Genomic DNA, 18,953 nt, shown 5'->3' with positions numbered 1-18,953 from the left:
TACACTTCTATGAGGTCCCCTCTCAATCTTCTAAACTCCAGTGTGTACATCCCTAAACTACATAGTCTCTCCTCATAGGTCATTCCCGCCATTCCTGGTATCAGCCTGGTGAATCGCCGCTGCACCCCCTCCATGGCAAGAACATCCTTCCTCAGATGAGGCGACCAAAACTGTACACAGTACTCGAGGTGTGGTCTCACCAGTGCCCTGTACAGCTGCAGCAAGGTATCCCTGTTCCTGTATTCTAACCCTTTTGCTATGAAGGCCAGCATACCGTTTGCCTTCTTGACCGCCTGTTGCACCTGCATGCTCGCCTTCAGTGACTGGTGTACAAGAACACCCAGGTCTCTCTGTACTTCCCCCTCTCCCAATCTATTGCCATTTAAATAATAATTTGCCCTCCCGTTCCTGCACCCAAGGTGGATAACTTCGCACTTGTCCACATTATAGTGCATCTGCCATTTATCCGCCCAATCGCCCAGTCTGTCCAAATCGCTCTGGAGCTTCCTGGTCTCTTCCTCTGAGCCCACCCCACCTCCTAGTTTAGTGTCGTCTGCAAATTTGGAAATGCTGCATCCGACTCCCTGATCCAGGTCATTAATGTAAATTGTGAACAGCTGGGGGCCCAGGACAGATCCCTGTGGTACCCCACTTGTTACTGCCTGCCATTCAGAAAATGAGCCGTTTATTCCAACTCTCTGTTTTCTATCTGACAGCCAGTTCCCTATCCACGCCAAAACTTTCCCCTTTATCCCATGAGCCTCAATTTTCCATGCTAATCTTTTATGTGGGACCTTATCGAAGGCCTTTTGGAAGTCCAGGTACACCACATCTACTGGCTCTCCCCCATCTATTCTACCAGTTACTCCCTCAAAAAATTCCAATAGATTAGTCAAGCACGATTTACCCTTTGTAAATCCATGTTGACTCTGTCCTATCCTGTCCCCATTTGCTAAGTGCTCCGCTATTTCATCCTTAATGATGGACTCCAGCATTTTGCCCACAACTGATGTAAGGCTTACAGGTCTGTAATTACCTGCTTTTTCCCTACCCCCCTTTTTGAATAGTGGGGTAACGTTAGCTACCCTCCAATCCATCGGCACTGTTCCCGAGTCTAATGAATTCTGAAAAATCATCCTTAGTGCATCCGCTATCTCTAGGGCCACCTCCTTCAGTACCCTAGGATGCATGTTATCAGGCCCTGGGGATTTGTCCACCTTCAATCCCTTTAGCTTCCTTAACACCATATCCTTAGAGATATTGATTTGCGTCAGTTCCTCCTTTGCCAATGTCCCTATTTTTCCCGATATCCCAGGGAGGTTTTTTGTGTCTTCCTTCGTAAAGACTGACCCAAAGTATGCATTTAGTTGATCTGCCATTTCCTTATTTCCCATTATATATTCCCCCGTATCTGACTGCAATGGACCAACTTTGGTTTTCACCAGTCTTTTCCTTTTGATATATTTATAAAAGCTTTTGGAGTTAGTTTTTATATTTTCCGCCAGCTTGTTTTCGTAAGCTATTTTGCCCCTCTTGATCATGCCCTTTGCCCTCCTTTGCTCTATCTTAAACTGTTCCCAATCTTCCGCTCTGGCGCTTTTTTTGGCTATTTTATACGCCCTATCTTTGGATTTTATGCTGTCTCTAATTTCCCCTGTTATCCACGGTTGAGTCACCTTTTTAGATTTCCTTTTATGCCAGATTGGTATAAACAATTTTTGCAATTTTGTCATTCTTTCTTTAAATGTTTGCCATTGTTTATCTACCTCCAGTCCTCTCAGGAACGTTGTCCAATCAGACCTACTCAGTTCCCGTCTCATGGCATCATAATTCCCCTTGTTTAAATTCAGGACCTTAGTCTCTGAGTCAATTTCTTCGCTCTCCATTTCGAGTGAGAAATCGATCATGTTATGATCGCTCTGACCCAAGGGTCCCCGTACAACAAGATTACTGATTAGTCCCTTCTCATTGCACAGTACCCAGTCCAATATAGCCTGTTCCCGAGTTGGTTCCTCGACATATTGATCCAGATAACCATCCCTTAAACACTCAAGGAATTCCTCCTCCTCATTATTTTTACTGATTAGGCTAGTCCAATCTATATGTAAGTTAAAGTCACCTATGATGACAGCTGTGCTCTTATTGCACGCTTCTCTAATTTCCCTCGTGATGCCCTCCCTAACCTCTATTTTACTATTTGGAGGCCTATATATCACTCCTATTAATGTTTTTCGCCCCTCGCTATTTCTTAGCTCCACCCATATAGATTCTGTATTAACTGAGTTAATATCCTTCCTTTCAATTGCATTTATCCCCTCTTTTACTAGCAATGCTACCCCTCCTCCCTTTCTTTTTTGTCGATCCTTCCTAAATACTGAATACCCCTGTATGTTAAGCTCCCAGCCCTGCTCACCCTGCAACCATGTTTCCGTAATCCCAATTAGATCATAATTATTAACCTCTATTTCCACAGCTAATTCATCTACCTTGTTCCTGATGCTTCTCGCATTAAGGTATAAAACCCTCAGGCTTTTTTTATGCTCACATTTTTTATGAATTAGTTTGGCCCTTTGTTTTTTGTTCCTCACCCTTTTACCATTTATTTCTGTCTGCCTTTCACTTTCCTCTATTTCACTACATAGGTTTCTAGCCCCCTGCCATACTAGTTTAAATGCTCCCGAACTGCTTTATCAAAAATTACCCCGAGAACATCAGTTCCATCTCTGCACAGGTGTAGACCGTCCCTTTTGTATAGGTCACACCTACCACAAAACTGGTTCCAATGCCTCAAAAATTTAAAACCCTCCCTCTTACACCACTGCTCAAGCCACGTATTTAGCCTAACTATCCTGTTCTCTGTACTCTTGTTGGCCTTTATCTCAAGAGGGCTGGCATACAAAGGGATGGAAGTTATGTTGCAGCTGTACAGAGCTCTGGTTAGACCTCATCTGGAGCACTGCATTCAGTTCTAGGCACCGCAGCTCAGGAAGGATATACTGGCCTCGGGCCGGTTACTGCACAGATTCACCAGAATGATTCAGGGGCAAAAAAGGGTTAAATTATGAGGACAGGTTGCATAGACTATGCTTATATTCTCTTGAATATAAAGGATTAAGTGGTGATCTAATTGAGGTGTTTAAGATGCTTTATCCCCTTACGCCCCCACCTCAATGAATTTCGAGCTCAGCATGATACTGAGCTCTTTTTCCGCCTCCGTGCCCACTTCTTTGGCCAGGAGTCTTCCCCCCCGCACGGCTGACCCTTTCTTCCGCTTTCTGAGTTCCCGTTCTACCTGGACCCCTCCCTCTGGCCTCTTACCCTCTCTAGATCTTTTCATTGCAAACTGCCGCCGTGACATCGGCCGTCTCCATTTCTCTGCTCTCCTCACTCACTCCAACCTACCTCCCTCTGAACTTGCAGCACTCCATTCTCTCAGATCCAATCCCAACATTGTCATTAAACCTGCTGACAAGGGTGGTGCTGTTGTTGTTTGGCAAACCGACCTCTACCTAGCGAAAGCTGCATGCCAACTCTCCGGCACCTTCTACCTCCACCAGGACCATGACCGCACTACCGAACATCAAGCCACCGTTTCCAAGACTGTCACTGACCTCATCTCCTCTGGAGATCTTCCCCCCACAGCCGCCAACCTCATAGTTCCCCAACACCGCACAGCCCGCTTCTACCTCCTTCCCAAGATCCACAAACAGGACTGCCCTGGTAGACCCATCGTTTCAGCCTGTTCTTGCCCCACGGAACTTATCTCTTCCTATCTCGACTCTATTTTTTCTCCCCTTGTTCAGTCTCTTCCCACCTACATCCGCGACTCTTCCGACGCCCTCCGCCACTTTAACAGTTTCCGGTTTCCCAGCCCCAACCGCCTCCTTTTCACTATGGACGTACAATCCCTCTACACCTCCATCCCCCACCGGGATGGCCTGAGGGCGCTCCGTTTCTTCCTTGAACAGAGGCCCAACCAGTCCCCATCCACCACCACCCTCCTCCGCCTGGCTGAACTTGTTCTCACATTGAACAAATTCTCCTTTGACTTCATTCATTTCCTCCAAATCAAAGGTGTTGCTATGGGTACCTGAATGGGTCCTAGCTATGCCTGCCTTTTCGTGGGATATGTGGAACACTCTTTGTTCCAGTCCTACTCGGGTCCCCTCCCTCACCTCTTTTTCCAATACATTGATGACTGTATCGGTGCCATCTCCTGCTCTCGCCCTGAACTAGAAAATTTCATTCACTTTGCTTCCAATTTCCACCCTTCCCTCGCCTTCACATGGTCCATCTCCGACCCTTCCCTTCCCTTCCTCAACTTCTCCTTCTCCATCTCTGGGGATAGGTTATTGACAAACATTCACTACAAGGCCACTGACTCCCACAGCTACCTGGACTACACTTCCTCCCATCCCGCCTCCGTAAGGACTCTATTCCATTCTCCCAGTTTCTCTGTCTCCGCCGCACCTGCTCTGACCATGCCACCTTCCATACCAGTGCTTCCGACGTAGCTTCCTTTTTCCTCAACCGAGGATTCCCCTCTATTGTGGTTGACATGGCCCTCGACAGTTTCCTTCTATCACCCACACTTCTGCCCTCACCCCTGCCCCTCCCTCCTGGAACCACAATAGAGTTCCCCTTGTCCTCACCTTTCACCCCACCAGCCTCCACATTCAACGGATCATCCTCCGCCATTTCTGCCACCTCCAGCGTGAACCCACCACCAAACGCATCTTCCCCTCACCTCCCCTTTCAGCATTCCGTAGGGACTGCTCCCTCCGAGACACCCTAGTCCACTCCTCTACCACCCCCAGCACACCTTCCCCTTTGCCCAGCACTTTCCCATGCAAGCGCAGGAGATGCAACACATGCCCTTATACCTCCCCCCTCCCCACTGTCCAGGGCCCCAAACACCCCTTCCAGGTGAAACAGCGATTTACTTGTACTTCCTGCAATTTAGTATATTGTATTCGCTGCTCACTACGTGGTCTCCTCTACATTGGGGAGACCAAACGCAGATTGGGTGACCACTTTGCGGAACACCTCCGTTCAGTCTGTAAGGGGGACCCCGAGCTCCCGGTGGCCTGTCACTTTAATTCACCGCCCCATTCCCACTCAGACCTCACCGTCCTCGGCCTTTTGCATTGTTCCATGGAAGCTCAGCGTAAGCTCGAGGAACAGCACCTCATCTTTCGATTAGGCACTCTACAGCCCTCTGGGCTCAACATAGAGTTCAACAATTTCAGATCATAACCTCGGCCCCTATCAATATATACATATATTTTTTTTTTCTCTTTTTTTAATCCACACTTTCGTCTGGGCTTTTTTCTTCCCTCCCACATGGCAGCTGTCTATTCTGCCAGGGCCATTCACACTTCATCCAGAGCCATCCTTTGTTCCTTGAATATTTCTTAATGTCTCTTAATCTCTCCTGCTTTCTATCCTGTCGCTGACCTTCCCTTTTGTTCTTTCATCCCCTCCCCCTTTTCCCAGCCCCTACTTGCTTTAAAATCTATCCCCTTTCCTTTTTTTTCCAGTTCTGACAAAAGGTCTTTGACCTGAAACGTTAACTCTGTTTCTCTCTCCACGGATGTTGCCTGGCCTGCTGAGTTTTTCCAGCGTTTTCTGTTGTTATTTCGGATTTCCAGCATCCGCAGTATTTTGCTTTCATTTAAGATAATTAATGGATTTAACGTGGTAGATAGAGAGAAACTATTTCCTCTGGTGGGGGTGTCCAGAACAAGGGGGCATAACCTTAAAATTAGAGCTAGGTCATTCAGGGGTGATGTCTAAAAGCACTTCTTCACACAAAGGGTAGTGGAAGTCTGGAACTCTCTCCCCCAAAAAGCTGTTGAGCCAGCCACTCTAATGACTGCTTGGGCATTTCCAGATCCATTGCTGCTACCACATTCTCACCAGCTCCATCTTGGCATCTTAGCTGTGCAAACACCAGCAAAGAGACAATCACAAGAGCTGCCACCAGATGAGTCACTTAACACTAGTGAGAGTGGGAATGGATGAGAGGGGGGGGGGGGGGGGAAATGACTGCTCTTGGCTGAGGAACCTAGCAATCCAGATCTCAGGGGCCCAGTCTTCAAATGAGCAATGATTCATATCTCAGGTGGAGGCAGTGCCCATGTGAAGTCATTGAACGGGGTCATGAACTTAACAGCAGGACCTCATTATCATTTTTTTCTTCCATTTCCCACCCAACAGCCAGCCAAATTGACAGGCTGGCCAGCTGCCAGGTGGGAAAATCAGCGACAAGGGGACAGTCCCCAGCAATCGGTCGGGAGAGAGCGAAAGATTGGGGCTTGGTGGGGGGTAGTGGGAAAAGAGAGCGGCAATCAGGATAGGGAGACTGAGATCGGGGTTGCAAAATATTGCAAATGAAACAGGCATACATTGCGGCAAAGCAGGCCCCAGGAAGTGGATGATGGGAAACATGAAGTTCCTGCAGTGCAGTGGCCAGTGCTTGAAGTGACAAAAGTGTGACACCTCTCATCATTTTTTTTTTCTCTTAAGGCCTATACACAGAAGGGCAGAATGTAGAATGTTAACAATACTTTTTAACTAAATCCCTCCAGCTGTATATTTCATTAAAAGAATAAATGCTTTTTCCATTATTATTAAGCCTTCAAATATCAACATCTTTATATTTTCTCTTTATTTTTTAAGCAACATTTGAACACAATGTGACATTATTTTCTGATATCCCTATAACCCTACTAGTTCATACTCTGGGATCAGAAGGTGGATTTTCTGAGGCTCCACTTCTAGCACAGACCCTCACCAGACAGGAGTGTGGGTTGTAGAATTGCCTCTACAGTGATAATGTTCTATCTCCAACCCAGACTTCTGTCTAGCAAGGCTCTGTGCTGAGAGTGCAGACTGGCAACATTTACCCTCAGGTAATACAACCATTAAGCATGATGAATGGGGCAGCTCTTTCACCAAAACCAGAGGCACAACCCTTACCAATGGACGAGAAGGCAAACTCAAAGGATTAATAATATAACAAAATCGATTTTACGGGCAAGTAAATGAGTGGTCCAATAGCCATTCCCATTTTTCATGCATGGCTAAATGAAGATGGGTGCAAAGAGAGTTGCCCAATTTGGCACTTAGGGCACCCACCCCAGAGGATACCTGGGAACAGATGGAGAAAGAGAAGGCACATAAAGGAATCTGGTAAAGAACCAATACCCAACTGTACCATGTGTCTCATAGATGATCCATAATTGCTTTCTATTAATTGTTGCCTGTTCTACATGTATTCCTCGCCCATGCCAAGCCCTCACACAACCTTACAGTGCATTATTTGCATCTCATATATACCCATATCCCAGAATGGTACACCTTCAAGATAAAATGTAGAATTGAAAGCCTTGCCACTCTTGCATCTTTTGAGACTGAAACTCCTCAAATCATTTAAGAACAAGCTAGTTGCATAATGCATAGTGAATTACTGACATGCAGATTGTAGACTCATCAGTGCACATGTTTCTTCAACTTCCAACCTCTCGAGACAACGTTTCTACTGGGACAACCAGATGCTACCTTGAGGGCACAATCCCAAACTGCAGAAAGCTCACCCTGCTCAAGTGTAGGTACAGAAGGTCCATTTCTGCTGACATGCCCAGGAGGTCCAGTAGAGTCTGTGACCTACCTAAGTGGATAATGGCTTGTCTGTGCTGCCTCTCTCAGGTACAGGCAAATCTCCCTCGGAGGAATCCTCTGGAAATTCTTGTTCTCCTTTAGCTCCCCAAGGACAAGAGGAATTTCAAAAGGAGTGCCCATTCTACTAACGGGGCTGTTCGATATGGCAATTAAACTTTGCCAACTGGTAGGTGGTAAGGTGGTTAAAAGAGAAATGTAAAGAAAATTGAAATTTAAGCACAATTCAAAAAACCATAACACACTTAAACAAAAGCAATACAAAGAAGCCAAAAGGGTCAGAAAGACTCACCAAGTCACTGCACAGACAACTGCACTATAGATTGGAGTTACTGACAACAGCCAGCAGGCCAAAAAATCACTGTGGATGTGTTCTGTTGCAGGCCTTTAAGGCTACCAGCAGCACCTGATGTACTTGCCCAGTTTGTAGCGAGTGCCAATTCCCAACATATTTAAAATAACTAAACCCTGAAACAGCCAGGTTTAGCTGTGATGAAATTAGGTACTTGCCAATAGTGCACCGCCTAATTTATACTGGGATGGAATGGATGGGAGTAAAATCAGAATGGGCTGGATTTTCATTGAGGAGTCGGGTAGGAGGTGGGACTACAACTTTCGGGGTTGTAGTCCCATCTCCATCGAGTTCTAGCCAACCCACGCAATTTTGACTTGATTAACCTTGTTGAGCCCGCCCAGCTGGCTCAGCAGGCCAATAAGGGCCACCCAGCAACAGGTGACATCACAGATTGAAATTTCATCTGTCAAGTCCTTTTGACAGATGAAATATCAGCGTTTCACAGCTGTTTGAAGCTGTCAAACACTAACAATCTGTATTCTAAGTTAATTCCTTCCTCTCAGGATGATTTAGAGATCTCCCCGGAACAGAAAGCTGAATGCTGCAATTTTTGACAGATCACAGCCATTCTGCTTTCTGTGCCGGTGAGATGAGGGACTCCCGAGACCTGAAGGAAGGAAGGTTGTAAAGGTAAGTAAAGGTATGTAAAACTTCTTTAAACACTTTACACACACCAAACAGACTTACCTTTGCACTCATGCACCCATCACTCACCTGAACACCGGACATCTCGACCCCTCCAAGCCCTTCATCCCGACGGTCCATCTCCTCTAACTTGGTGTGGTTTGGAGCTGTTGGGAATCCCACACTTCAACCTTAAAAATAGGGATTAGGCTAAAAACTGCCTGTTAACTACCTGTTAACAGGCAATTAATTGGCACTAATCCCCTTCCCGCCTCAGGGAGGCGGGTCCCAGTGCGGGGCGGGTACCCGCCTCCTTTGAAACTGGCATGGAGGCGGGTTGGGTGTGGGATGGGGTCAGGACCCCCGATTTCGGGATTTTAACCCCCCACACGCCTCCAATCCCGCCTCCACGGCCCAATGAAAATCCTGCCCAATGTGTCTAATTACAGCAAAAACATGAAACTAAGGCAGTAAAATTATGTTTGTTATTACTATTGTCTTATTAATTTTTCTATGGGTTTATCTCCTTTGGTTTGGTCTTATCCCTCTTATTTCTCTTTGGAATCTTTCTAACCTCCACTTGCTGATCAAGATTGTCTATTAATCATTACATTGATCCCAAACCTTATTGACGACAATAGCCAAGAAATGACAACTGAACTGGTAGGAATATAGACTGTTTAAAATGTTGGAAAAGTTATCTAGTTTCCTAAATGGACACCTGTTTCTGAGTCTCCCTAAAAAAAATAAGGGAATGTATTTGAAGAACTTGTCTAACTTGGGTTAGCTCTTTTATTATACTGACTGAATATTTTAGCCGCTATTTCATGTAATTCAGAATTATGAATACCTCTGTGACCTCTACTTGCCCGAAGAGGTATCTCAATGTAATCCCCTCAGTAATGGAACATTAAAGAAGGCAGACACCCAGAAAAATGTAATATATTGGACATTGATATTTCTTCAGTCCTTTTTTGGGGGGTTTCATGTTTCATTTGCTGTCTAATAATATCAGAGAATTACCAGACTCAGAGTGCAGCCAAGGGAAAAATAGAGCCACATTCTATATTGGACTGCAATCTTACAGATAATAGATCCAAAGTTACGCAAGCTGGATTGGAATGAAGAACCTTTCAGGACAAATAGATTAAAATATTGTAATTTGCAGCAAATATAATTTAAATTAACACCAACAGTTTGCTGCTATACATCAAAAAGTATTAAACAATGAGCTGTGTCTCCTTTGAAGTGTTGCTGAATTTTCTAAGGGTGTTACAGACAGATGCTCTTACCTTTTCCATCAGTGAAGTTCCGTGTGCTCAGGATGTTATTCAGCTCTTGAATGTGGTTTTGCTTAATGTACTGCGTCTTTTCAGGCGTGTCCTGTAGCTGCATGGTAACCTCCTCAAGCTCTTTGTCAAGCTGTAAAGGGAAGCAGCGCACCCTCAATGAACACAGTTTAAATTCAATTATGCCTATGTGAATTGCAGTGACCTTTCCTAAGCTATGAGCAAAGAGAGACTTCTAAGCATCAGATGCTTCAAGAAATTTAATTGCAATTTGTACTGTGTCCAAGTTGCAGACAAGAGTTGGAATTTTCCATTCTTCAGAGTGCATCATAGATTCATGAATTCTACACTCAGCTCTCATCCTGTCCCATTATATAGTTGAAGTCAATTAATTAGGATGGCCCAGTGGAAATTAAATTGTCACATTCATGGACAATCTCCAGTAAGCACAAATCTATCAGAGCTGCTTTAAATACATTGGCAAACAATTGGTGCCTGAAAAGAATTTCCCCTTGAAAGAATGTCTCTTTAACATGTATCAAATGTAAACAAAGTATTTGCATTCTGAAAAGTTTAGAAATGGGAACTAACATGCCTCGACTCTCACATGTATATATTTCTCTGTGTGCGCGAGATGGTCATATATGTGTCCTGACTCATCGTGATCTGTAAACTGCATAACAGATTTTGGAAGATAAATAAAGAGAGAAAAAAATAGTAAACAATCTCAGAAACTGAAAGAAATCCTTCCATCTGCCAAGAGACTTCATCATTTTCAGAATATGGGAATCCCTCATTTGTACCTCCACTAGGGAATATCCACTTGCCAAGTTCTAGTAAAAAACCTAAGAAATTTATTATTGGTTGGCATCTGAGTACCCACTCTCTGCCTTGATGTAACTGGTTATTCTCATATTTCCCTGCATAAATATTCACGATAATCATTTTCCTTTGAGTTTTCAAACAATTGATCTTCTCGATGGTATTCACTGGAACTTCACAGCTGTCTGTTTGAAACTGCATGATTCATTGGAAAGAAAAGAGAAAATATAGCAGATATGGTTGAAAGCAAAGCGAGCACCTCTGTGATTTTCATTCGCAGGCGATGGTTATCAGTCTGAAATCCTTCAAGTCGAGATGTATTTGCCTGGTTCACACTTGTTACAGAGGTTGATGTCTTTGAGTCGTCTTTCTTCTGATTCTGCGTGAATTGTAATCGCCTGTTCTGAGTGGCTGCATCTGGATTTGTTCTTAATGTAATCAGCTGTAGGAAGAGATCCAGGAAAGGACAGTTTAATGCAAGATACTAAAACAAAGGACTCTAAAAATTTGTGGCTGTTCAAGTGTATTCTCACCGTAACTTGGGCAGGAGTATGCTAGAATTACTAGAAACTAGGCCAGGACCCAGTTACGTAAGATCCCAGCTTAGTGGCAAAAGTTCTGGGATGTCCATCTGGAGGTAGAGCCTCTGCTTGCCCCTTAGAAGGCCATGGAGTAAAGGGGTGGAGCGGGGGCAGGGACTCCGAACATTGGCTCTTCACTGGGGTCCAGATTATGGTCAGTTCAGGTTTGCCTAGTGATGTCATTTGTAATGACAACAGTGGCTCTGTAAATGCTCACAGTTCCTGTATGCATGCACACAGTGTCGTCCATTTTTCATACATGCTGTTTTCATACACTACATAGAAAGATTAGCTTAGTTTATTCAGAGCTGTCTCACAGGAGAGACTTTTTTTGTTGATTGCAAAGATCAAGATACAAAATAAGGTAAATTCACTGTAGAGAGCTGTGCCCAAAGGGAGCGTAGGATAGAGAATCAGCACTACACTGTTGCAACCTGAAAGTCTGCAGCCCAGTGATCCTGGCAATTACGCCGGGATTGCATCTGCCAGGAACCTTTGCAACTGACACTGGTGGACTTTCCAGGGTCTGGGTAGGTTCTTTAATTAGCCTGTCGCAGGCGGGTGTCCGCAACAGATTTCCTGGCATTGTGGCATAGCAAACACTCCAAATGTGTCTCTAATGACTTGGATGCCCAACAATGGTGCTCAAACGAAGGGCACTCCCTCTGGTCACATGAACTTTGGCTGGGCCAGCAATGCAGGCCTCGGGTGGGCATAGCACACAATGAGCCTGGACCCCCACGTGTGTCCCATATCTTGGCAAGTTACTTCTGATTATATCTCCGTCGACCTTATGCTGGGTCCCACTGAAGACCTGCAGTTTGGGAATTCTGGTGTTCGCCATGCTTGAGAATGACAGGAACTCTGCACCCAAATGGCCAAAGAGGAAGCACCAGGGAAAGGCCAGGACCCGGCCCAAGAGGTTTCAGTGTAGTTTCCAGCTGTTCCAGTGCCAAAGTTATGGCACATTATAAAGGCCATGGATTTTCTAGTCCCCTATCTTTGATCTGCCCTCCTTTCGAGCATAGCTCTCAGTTGAGAGCACAGGAATGGTGAATTCTCACAACTTTATTTTTGCAAGATTAAGGCTGCGATTTTCTGCTTCGAGGCAGCTTGGGAGCGGGTCAGCTGCCTTCCGGGTTCCAGTCCCGCCATCAACTGCATCCGGCCCACAGATGTAATTTTACATCAATTGGCCTTGTTAAGGCCACCCTGCAGGCTTACCGGCCAATTAAGAGGAAGCCGGTGTCAGATGACGTCATTTGATGACGCGTCACCTGCCGGTTTTCTTAAAGGGACCATGCACAATTTTTTTTGACAGTTGATTTTTCAGTGTTTGACAGCATTGAGGTGCTGCAAACACTGACAATCACTGTACAAAGGTGAGCTCTTGCACCCAGGCTCTTCAATGACTCCCTCCTTATGCTAGAATAGATGGCAGCTGCAGGTAAGCTTACAGAAGCAATTTGTCACTGGTGAGGGAGGTTCTCCCAATGAGGCGGGACTACACATACAATTCAAAACTTGTTACCTACAGAAAAGTCTAAATGCATTAAAAATGAATTTCCCAACATTTTCTTACCTCTGAAACTCACCATTGCACCATTGGATCCTTCACACCAGTTCTGCAGCTGTCATCAATGCATAAACATTACAGCAGACTCACAACATGCCACACTTACCTGGCGTGGTGTCCGGATGTCAGGAAGCCCACAGTAAAAGTGTCAAAATTGGAAAAAGCCTGTTAACTACCTGTTAACAAGCAGTTAAGTGGCTATAATCCTCTTCCCGCTGCTAGGTGTCGGGTCCATGCACAAATCGGGGACCCAACACTTGGGAAGATTGATTGGAGGCGGGTTGACTGTGGGTTTCCGACCTACTGTCAATCTTTGCGATTTTGCCAGATGTCCCGCCTCCAAACCCGCCCCCTGAGTGCCAACAAAATTCCAGCCTAAGCTTCCGTAAACAATATAGGATTTTTGGAACCTCATGAAGAAATGTATATTTTTATTGATGAATTCTGCGTTCATCAATGTGAGGAATATTAGTGTTCAGGTACCTAGTATCTTCCTCAAGCACTCCTACGTCAGCTGTGGCACAGTTAGATGAAGAGTATCTGCCAAGTTCCAGATGAGTCACAAGGCTGGATAACCTCTGCAGCTGTACCCTGGGAGGTAGGGGGTGGGGGGGGGGCGGTATGTGGGCAGGGTAGACAGACTTCCACCCTCCTCTCAAAATCTAGGCTGTCACTTCAGTGTAGTACTGAGGGAGTGCTGCACTGTCAGAGGTGTCGGCCGTGATTTTGCTGGTGCTCAGAAGGTGGGTTTGGAGGTGGGTCAGAAGTTAAATTCGTTTTGATTGATGGCGGGTTCCGATCCCACCGTCAACCCACCTCCAAACAGCTTTCCCAAGTGTCGGGTCCCCGATTTGCGAATGGACCCGACACCTAGTGGCGAGAAGCGTATTAAAGGCAATTACCTGCCTAATAACAGGTACTTGCTGGTAGTTTTCTGCCTGTTTTGGGATTTTGCTGTTTCTGGCTCGGGTTTCCCAACGTCCAGACACCGCACCAGGTAAATGTGGTGTATTGTGAGTCTGCTGTAATGTTTGTGGAATGATGACAGCTGTAGAAGTGGTGTGAAGGATCCAATGTTGCACATGGTGAATTTCAGAGCCAAGAAAATGTTGGGTACTGCATTTTTAAAACATTTACAGATTTCTTTAGCTTACAAGTTTTTAAATCCAACTATATGTCCAATGCCAGCTCATTGGGAGAAACTCACTCACCAGTGACAGATCTCTTCTGTCACCTCACCTGCAGCTGCTATCTATTCCAGCCTATGGAGGGAGTCATTGGAGAGCCTGGGTGCACCTTTATGCAGTGATTGTCAGTGTTTTCAGCACATCTCAATGCTGTCAAACACTGAGAAATCAACTGTCAAAATAAAATTGTGCGTGGTCCCTTTAAGGAAACCGGCAGATGGCGCGTCATCAAATGACGTAATCGGACCCGCTTCCTGTTAACTGGTTGGCAAGCCCACAGGGCGGGCTTAACAAGGTCAATCAAGGTAAAATCACGTCTGTGGAGCGGAAGCAGCTGGGGGCGGAACTGGAAGCTGGAAACCAGCTGTCCCGCACCAAACCCAACACCGATGACAAAATCACGGCCGTCGTCTTTTAGATGAGACATTAAACCAAAGCCTTGTCTGCCCTATCTGGTGGACGTAAAAGATCCCATGGCATTATTTTTAAGAAGAGCAGGGGCATTCTCCCTGGCATCCTGGCCAATATTTATCCCTCAATCAATATTATTAAAACAGATTATCTGGTCATTTTCACATTGCTGTTTGTGGGACCTAGCTGTGCGCAAATTGGCAGCTGCAGTTCCTACACTTCGTAAGTACTTAACTGGCTGTAAAATGCTTTGGGACATACTGAGGTTGTGAAAGGCGCTATTTAAATGCAAGTCTTTCTTTTTACCACCATGACCATACTTTCACTCACCTTTTAACTGTTTATTGATTCTCTGACCACTGCTCTGTGTCCATTTTCACCTCCATTGGGAATTTGTATTAACATGAATTGTCATTCTGTTTAACCCTGATCTGGCCTTCCTGCCCAGGTCTATTCAATTGCCAAAACTGCTTTCACACACTGGAAGGTTCCCTATCTCCCTACCTCTCTCCCACTGTTGCCAATAAATTTATCTCTGCTTTCATCACGTTGGGAATTGAGTTCTCCAGCACTTTCTCTGCTTGCACTCTCCATAAATTCCTAGCTATTCAGACTTGCACCACTCGGGTCCTCTCTTGAACAGAGTTCCACATTGCTACAAGCCCATCGTTCCTAAGCTCTGCTGGTTCCCCAAGCCCCCTTGAATTCAAAATGCTCATCCTTACTTTCAAATCCTCCATGACCTCACAATATTCTACCTCAGCAATGTGCTCCAGACAAATGTTCCCACATGTTCCTTCCTTCTATTCCTCTGGCACCAGATTACAGCTACCCCACAGCTCCACCACTGGTGGATGCTCCTTCAGTCTTTATCCACCTGCTCTTTTCAATTCACTCCCAATATCTTTTCACCTTGTCACCTCCCTTCCATCTTTAAAAGCCTCCTAAAAGTGTTTCTTATTCATCTTGGTGTCAACTTGCTCACCGTAAATTCTATTTCCTCTTATTTTCTTGTTTGGTGTCCACCTCTTTCCATCTTGCAAAGTGCTCTGTGACTTTTTTTTGCATATGGAACACAATAGAATAGTAAGATATTGTTATTGTAAAAGTGCAATGGGGGAAAAACGACCTTGCAGGAGCATATATAGGATATTCTAGAGCAACTGTGTCAGAACGATGAAGGCCAAATGCTGCATTCAGATTTTCTCACACGATTAAATTGTGCCTTGCATTGGAGATTTGTAACCCTAGAAATGAGCATTTGTGATATTAGTGTACAAACACTTAATGTGTTTGTACAACATTCCTTTGTCCACTATTTTAAATGGAGATATAAACCACTATTTTAAATGGGTTTGCGCCTCTCTTGAAATAGGGGAGAAGGGTGCATACTTGGAAAATTGGTGCTATGGTCTTTTCTTTTACTCTTTTCCACCCTGATATTCTTCTACACTGTGGGTTTTGTCCCTTCAGCCTGGTTTCTCAACTTTGGATAAATGATGCCTGCATCATTGGTGGATCACCTCTCAGCTAGAAAGGAGATATGCTGGCCAGCGCAGCTTTGAAAGTATCCGTTTGTTCATTCATCCATCTATTGTTCTGTCTAACTATCCATTCAAGTATCTGTTATCTTTTGCTAATATTGAATCTCACCCGCTGGCCTTACTTAGTGGGGAAATCATGGGCAGCACACCAGCGATTTCCTGATATAGGCGGCCTAGCAGGCGAGGGTCCCCGACACCAAAATATCAGCCCTGAAATGTATTTGAGAGTTAGAAAACTGCTTCAATACTATATCCTGTTAATCATGTCGTATTACATTAACTTACTTTATTGGTAACTTATCATTCCACCCACCTTTGGCACAAACACCAGGCAGAGAGTGATGGTGCTGCAGAAAATGATCACCAGAGCCACAATACAGAACTGAACATTTGGCTGGTCTCGAGTTAGGAAAGAAACTGCAGCTCCAATAATGCACATGATTCCCACGTTATATACACTCATTCCGATGTATTTGCTGTCATTCAGGGCAGGGATGCTCACATTCCGAGTCTCCCAAGCAAGAAAACATCCAAACAACTGAAAAAGAAAAAAAAATCAATTCAATAATAAAATAAAGCAGAGTTTAAAAATTACTGTTTGCAATAATAGCAGATGAATGCTTAAATCATTAATTTAAAAGAGTGTGTAAATCCATTTAAAATAAATGGGCTAACACCTGTGTTAAAATAACAGACAGAGGAATATTACGTGAATGCATTAAATGCTCACCCACTAATAACAAAACATACGAAGAAAGGATATTTAATGAGAGAGTGTTAAATAGAAAGAATGATGAAGCTGGGTGGTTGCTTTGTCCATTCAGGTCTCCCCATTTGTTACACTTTCTAACTTTAAGATATTCTTCTATTTCTATAATGGCAAACGAATAGCAATTGTTACATTTTTTAACGATTTAATATAAAACAAGTGTAGGCAATGGAAGAAATACTTTATATTTACAGATAGTGCAAGAATATGGTAGTTGTTGCAATGACGTAGGCCACAAAAATCTGCTGGCTGCGATGCCAGTGGTTACCCTGGGATCGTACTCACTGCTGCCCCCAGTGCTGACCCCAATGGAGCTTGCAGGGTCAGTGGAAGACCACCTCATTTGCACGGAGCCAGCAAGTGCCTGGGTCAGTGTGGGTACATCTCGGGTGCCCACCTGACTCGCGCAACTGGAAAATCTAGCTGGGACCCGTAAAGACATTGGCCAATTAAAGCAAAAATTGGATCAGAATCCTTACACAGGAGGGCGAGGGATAATTGGAAGGGATCTCGAGGGAAGGTGGTTTCTGGGTATCCCCCTTCACCCCAATGGTGAGTAGTCACTGGATCTTCTGACCGCATGGACCAGGCAGACACCGGAGATGAGCTCTTGGTGGTGCAGGGGTTCATTGGCCTAATGCAAATGAGGTGCTTTCCTATTGACCCCACAGACTCTGGCGGGGTCAAAGCTGAGAGTGCACTGGATTGAGCAGAATATTGAGGTTAAACCTCAGTACTGACTGCTTGGTTAAACCTGAATAAACATCCAGGAAGGGGAATTGGATCAAGGCTAAGGCACGGAGGCTCCGGTGCAAATTGAACAGATAGCTCTGGTCGAACATAGTGAAGAATATCAAAGAAAATGCAAAGTTGTACATTTGGGAGGGTAAGACAATAGATGTGATTCATCAAAAAACTGTTCTGAAATAAAAACAGTGTAATTCATACCATAAGAAGACCTTTATATGCATATACAATGCCCAGCCAAATACTCATGTTGGTATTTTCACAGTGCTCCAGCAATGGACGGATTGCAAAATCTCTCCCAGCAGGATCCGGCTGCAAGAACAAAGAACAAAGTTAATACCAAGCCACATAAAGTTTAAACATTTCCAATTATCTGGCAATAATGGGCAGGTAGGTCTGTTGATAGGGTTGGATGTGAAATTACTCAGAAAGACATCTGGTCACAAGATGAAAGGCTCTGGTGAATTGCTAAAGATGGAAGTGAATTTTGAAAACAGTTAGTGTAGGATATGAAATGATAGCAGTTACCCTTCACTGTACCATTCATAATTCTCACACATACAACTACTGGAAGAGTAAATGGTGAGATGTTGTGCGTAGTCTATTGGACCTCTACCAGCAACATATAAATCAGCCTTTCTTGGCTAAAGTAGGCACTTTTGCTTACTTTTCTTCAAATGCAATGTCTGTCAGATCTTAAAGGGGTAGACCCTGAAAGAAAAGCATGCAAGACACTGCCTCACTTATAAGTAGAAGAGGGTGCCATGACACGATTAGCAACACCATGACATTATAACATTGCCAATCATGTTTGTCACTACTAATTTGCAATTTTAAATCATAGTTTTAGTCTTAACTAAAACTTTTTTTTAAATGTATTAAATTAAGTCTGTGCTTCACCAGAATGTCTGCTGCTTTTGAACTTGCCATTGTAAGGTTCTCAAAATCCCCACATTCCCCTAAGGTTATGGATAATTTGAAAAAGGGTACCCAAAAGATGGCGTCCGCACCTCGTGACCAAATGCCTGTAAGATTTTACAAGCTTGGACTCTGCAGCACAGAACAGGCAGTTTTGGGAAATCGAAACTTAAAATGCATTTCTGTGAAAAGGACTTTGTGTTTGAAAAGCCAGACAGCTAGGCAAACATTGAATATGCATTTCGTCAGATCGAAAAAGATCAACCCAGTTAGGCCTAAGCATAAGGCCATTCGTTTGTCCGCATAAATAATCGGAAACAGCTTAAGGAAGCCACCGAAGCTGCACAGGCCGATTAAAATGCATTAATGACAATTGTTCTGGACTTATTACATGCAGATAGCACCCTCTAGTGGTAGTTAGTGTATAGCAGTGTTAGTATACTGCAATAA

At 44.4% G+C, this 18,953-nt stretch overlaps 1 protein-coding gene across 2 annotated transcripts in view; it reads right to left on the bottom strand.

Moving 5' to 3' along the window:
- gabbr2 (gamma-aminobutyric acid (GABA) B receptor, 2) overlaps nucleotides 1–18,953 on the bottom strand; it is a 1,824,974-nt gene that overhangs the window by 18,274 nt on the left and 1,787,747 nt on the right. For both annotated transcript variants that reach the window (XM_085988269.1, XM_085988271.1), the window contains exons 14-17: nucleotides 17,787–17,897; nucleotides 16,383–16,607; nucleotides 11,030–11,212; nucleotides 9,952–10,081 (exon numbers count right to left, since the gene is read on the bottom strand). In XM_085988269.1, the coding sequence (XP_085844395.1) occupies nucleotides 9,952–10,081; nucleotides 11,030–11,212; nucleotides 16,383–16,607; nucleotides 17,787–17,897 (649 nt within the window). The remainder of the gene's footprint in view (nucleotides 1–9,951; nucleotides 10,082–11,029; nucleotides 11,213–16,382; nucleotides 16,608–17,786; nucleotides 17,898–18,953) is intronic.

The sequence above is a fragment of the Somniosus microcephalus genome, chromosome 5 (genome assembly GCF_052327205.1).
Source record: "Somniosus microcephalus isolate GS21.2 chromosome 5, FLI_Smic_1.0, whole genome shotgun sequence".
Lineage (NCBI taxonomy): Eukaryota > Metazoa > Chordata > Chondrichthyes > Squaliformes > Somniosidae > Somniosus > Somniosus microcephalus.
The sequence above is the reverse complement of the archived record's forward strand: the minus strand, read 5'-3'. Positions and strand labels throughout refer to the sequence as shown.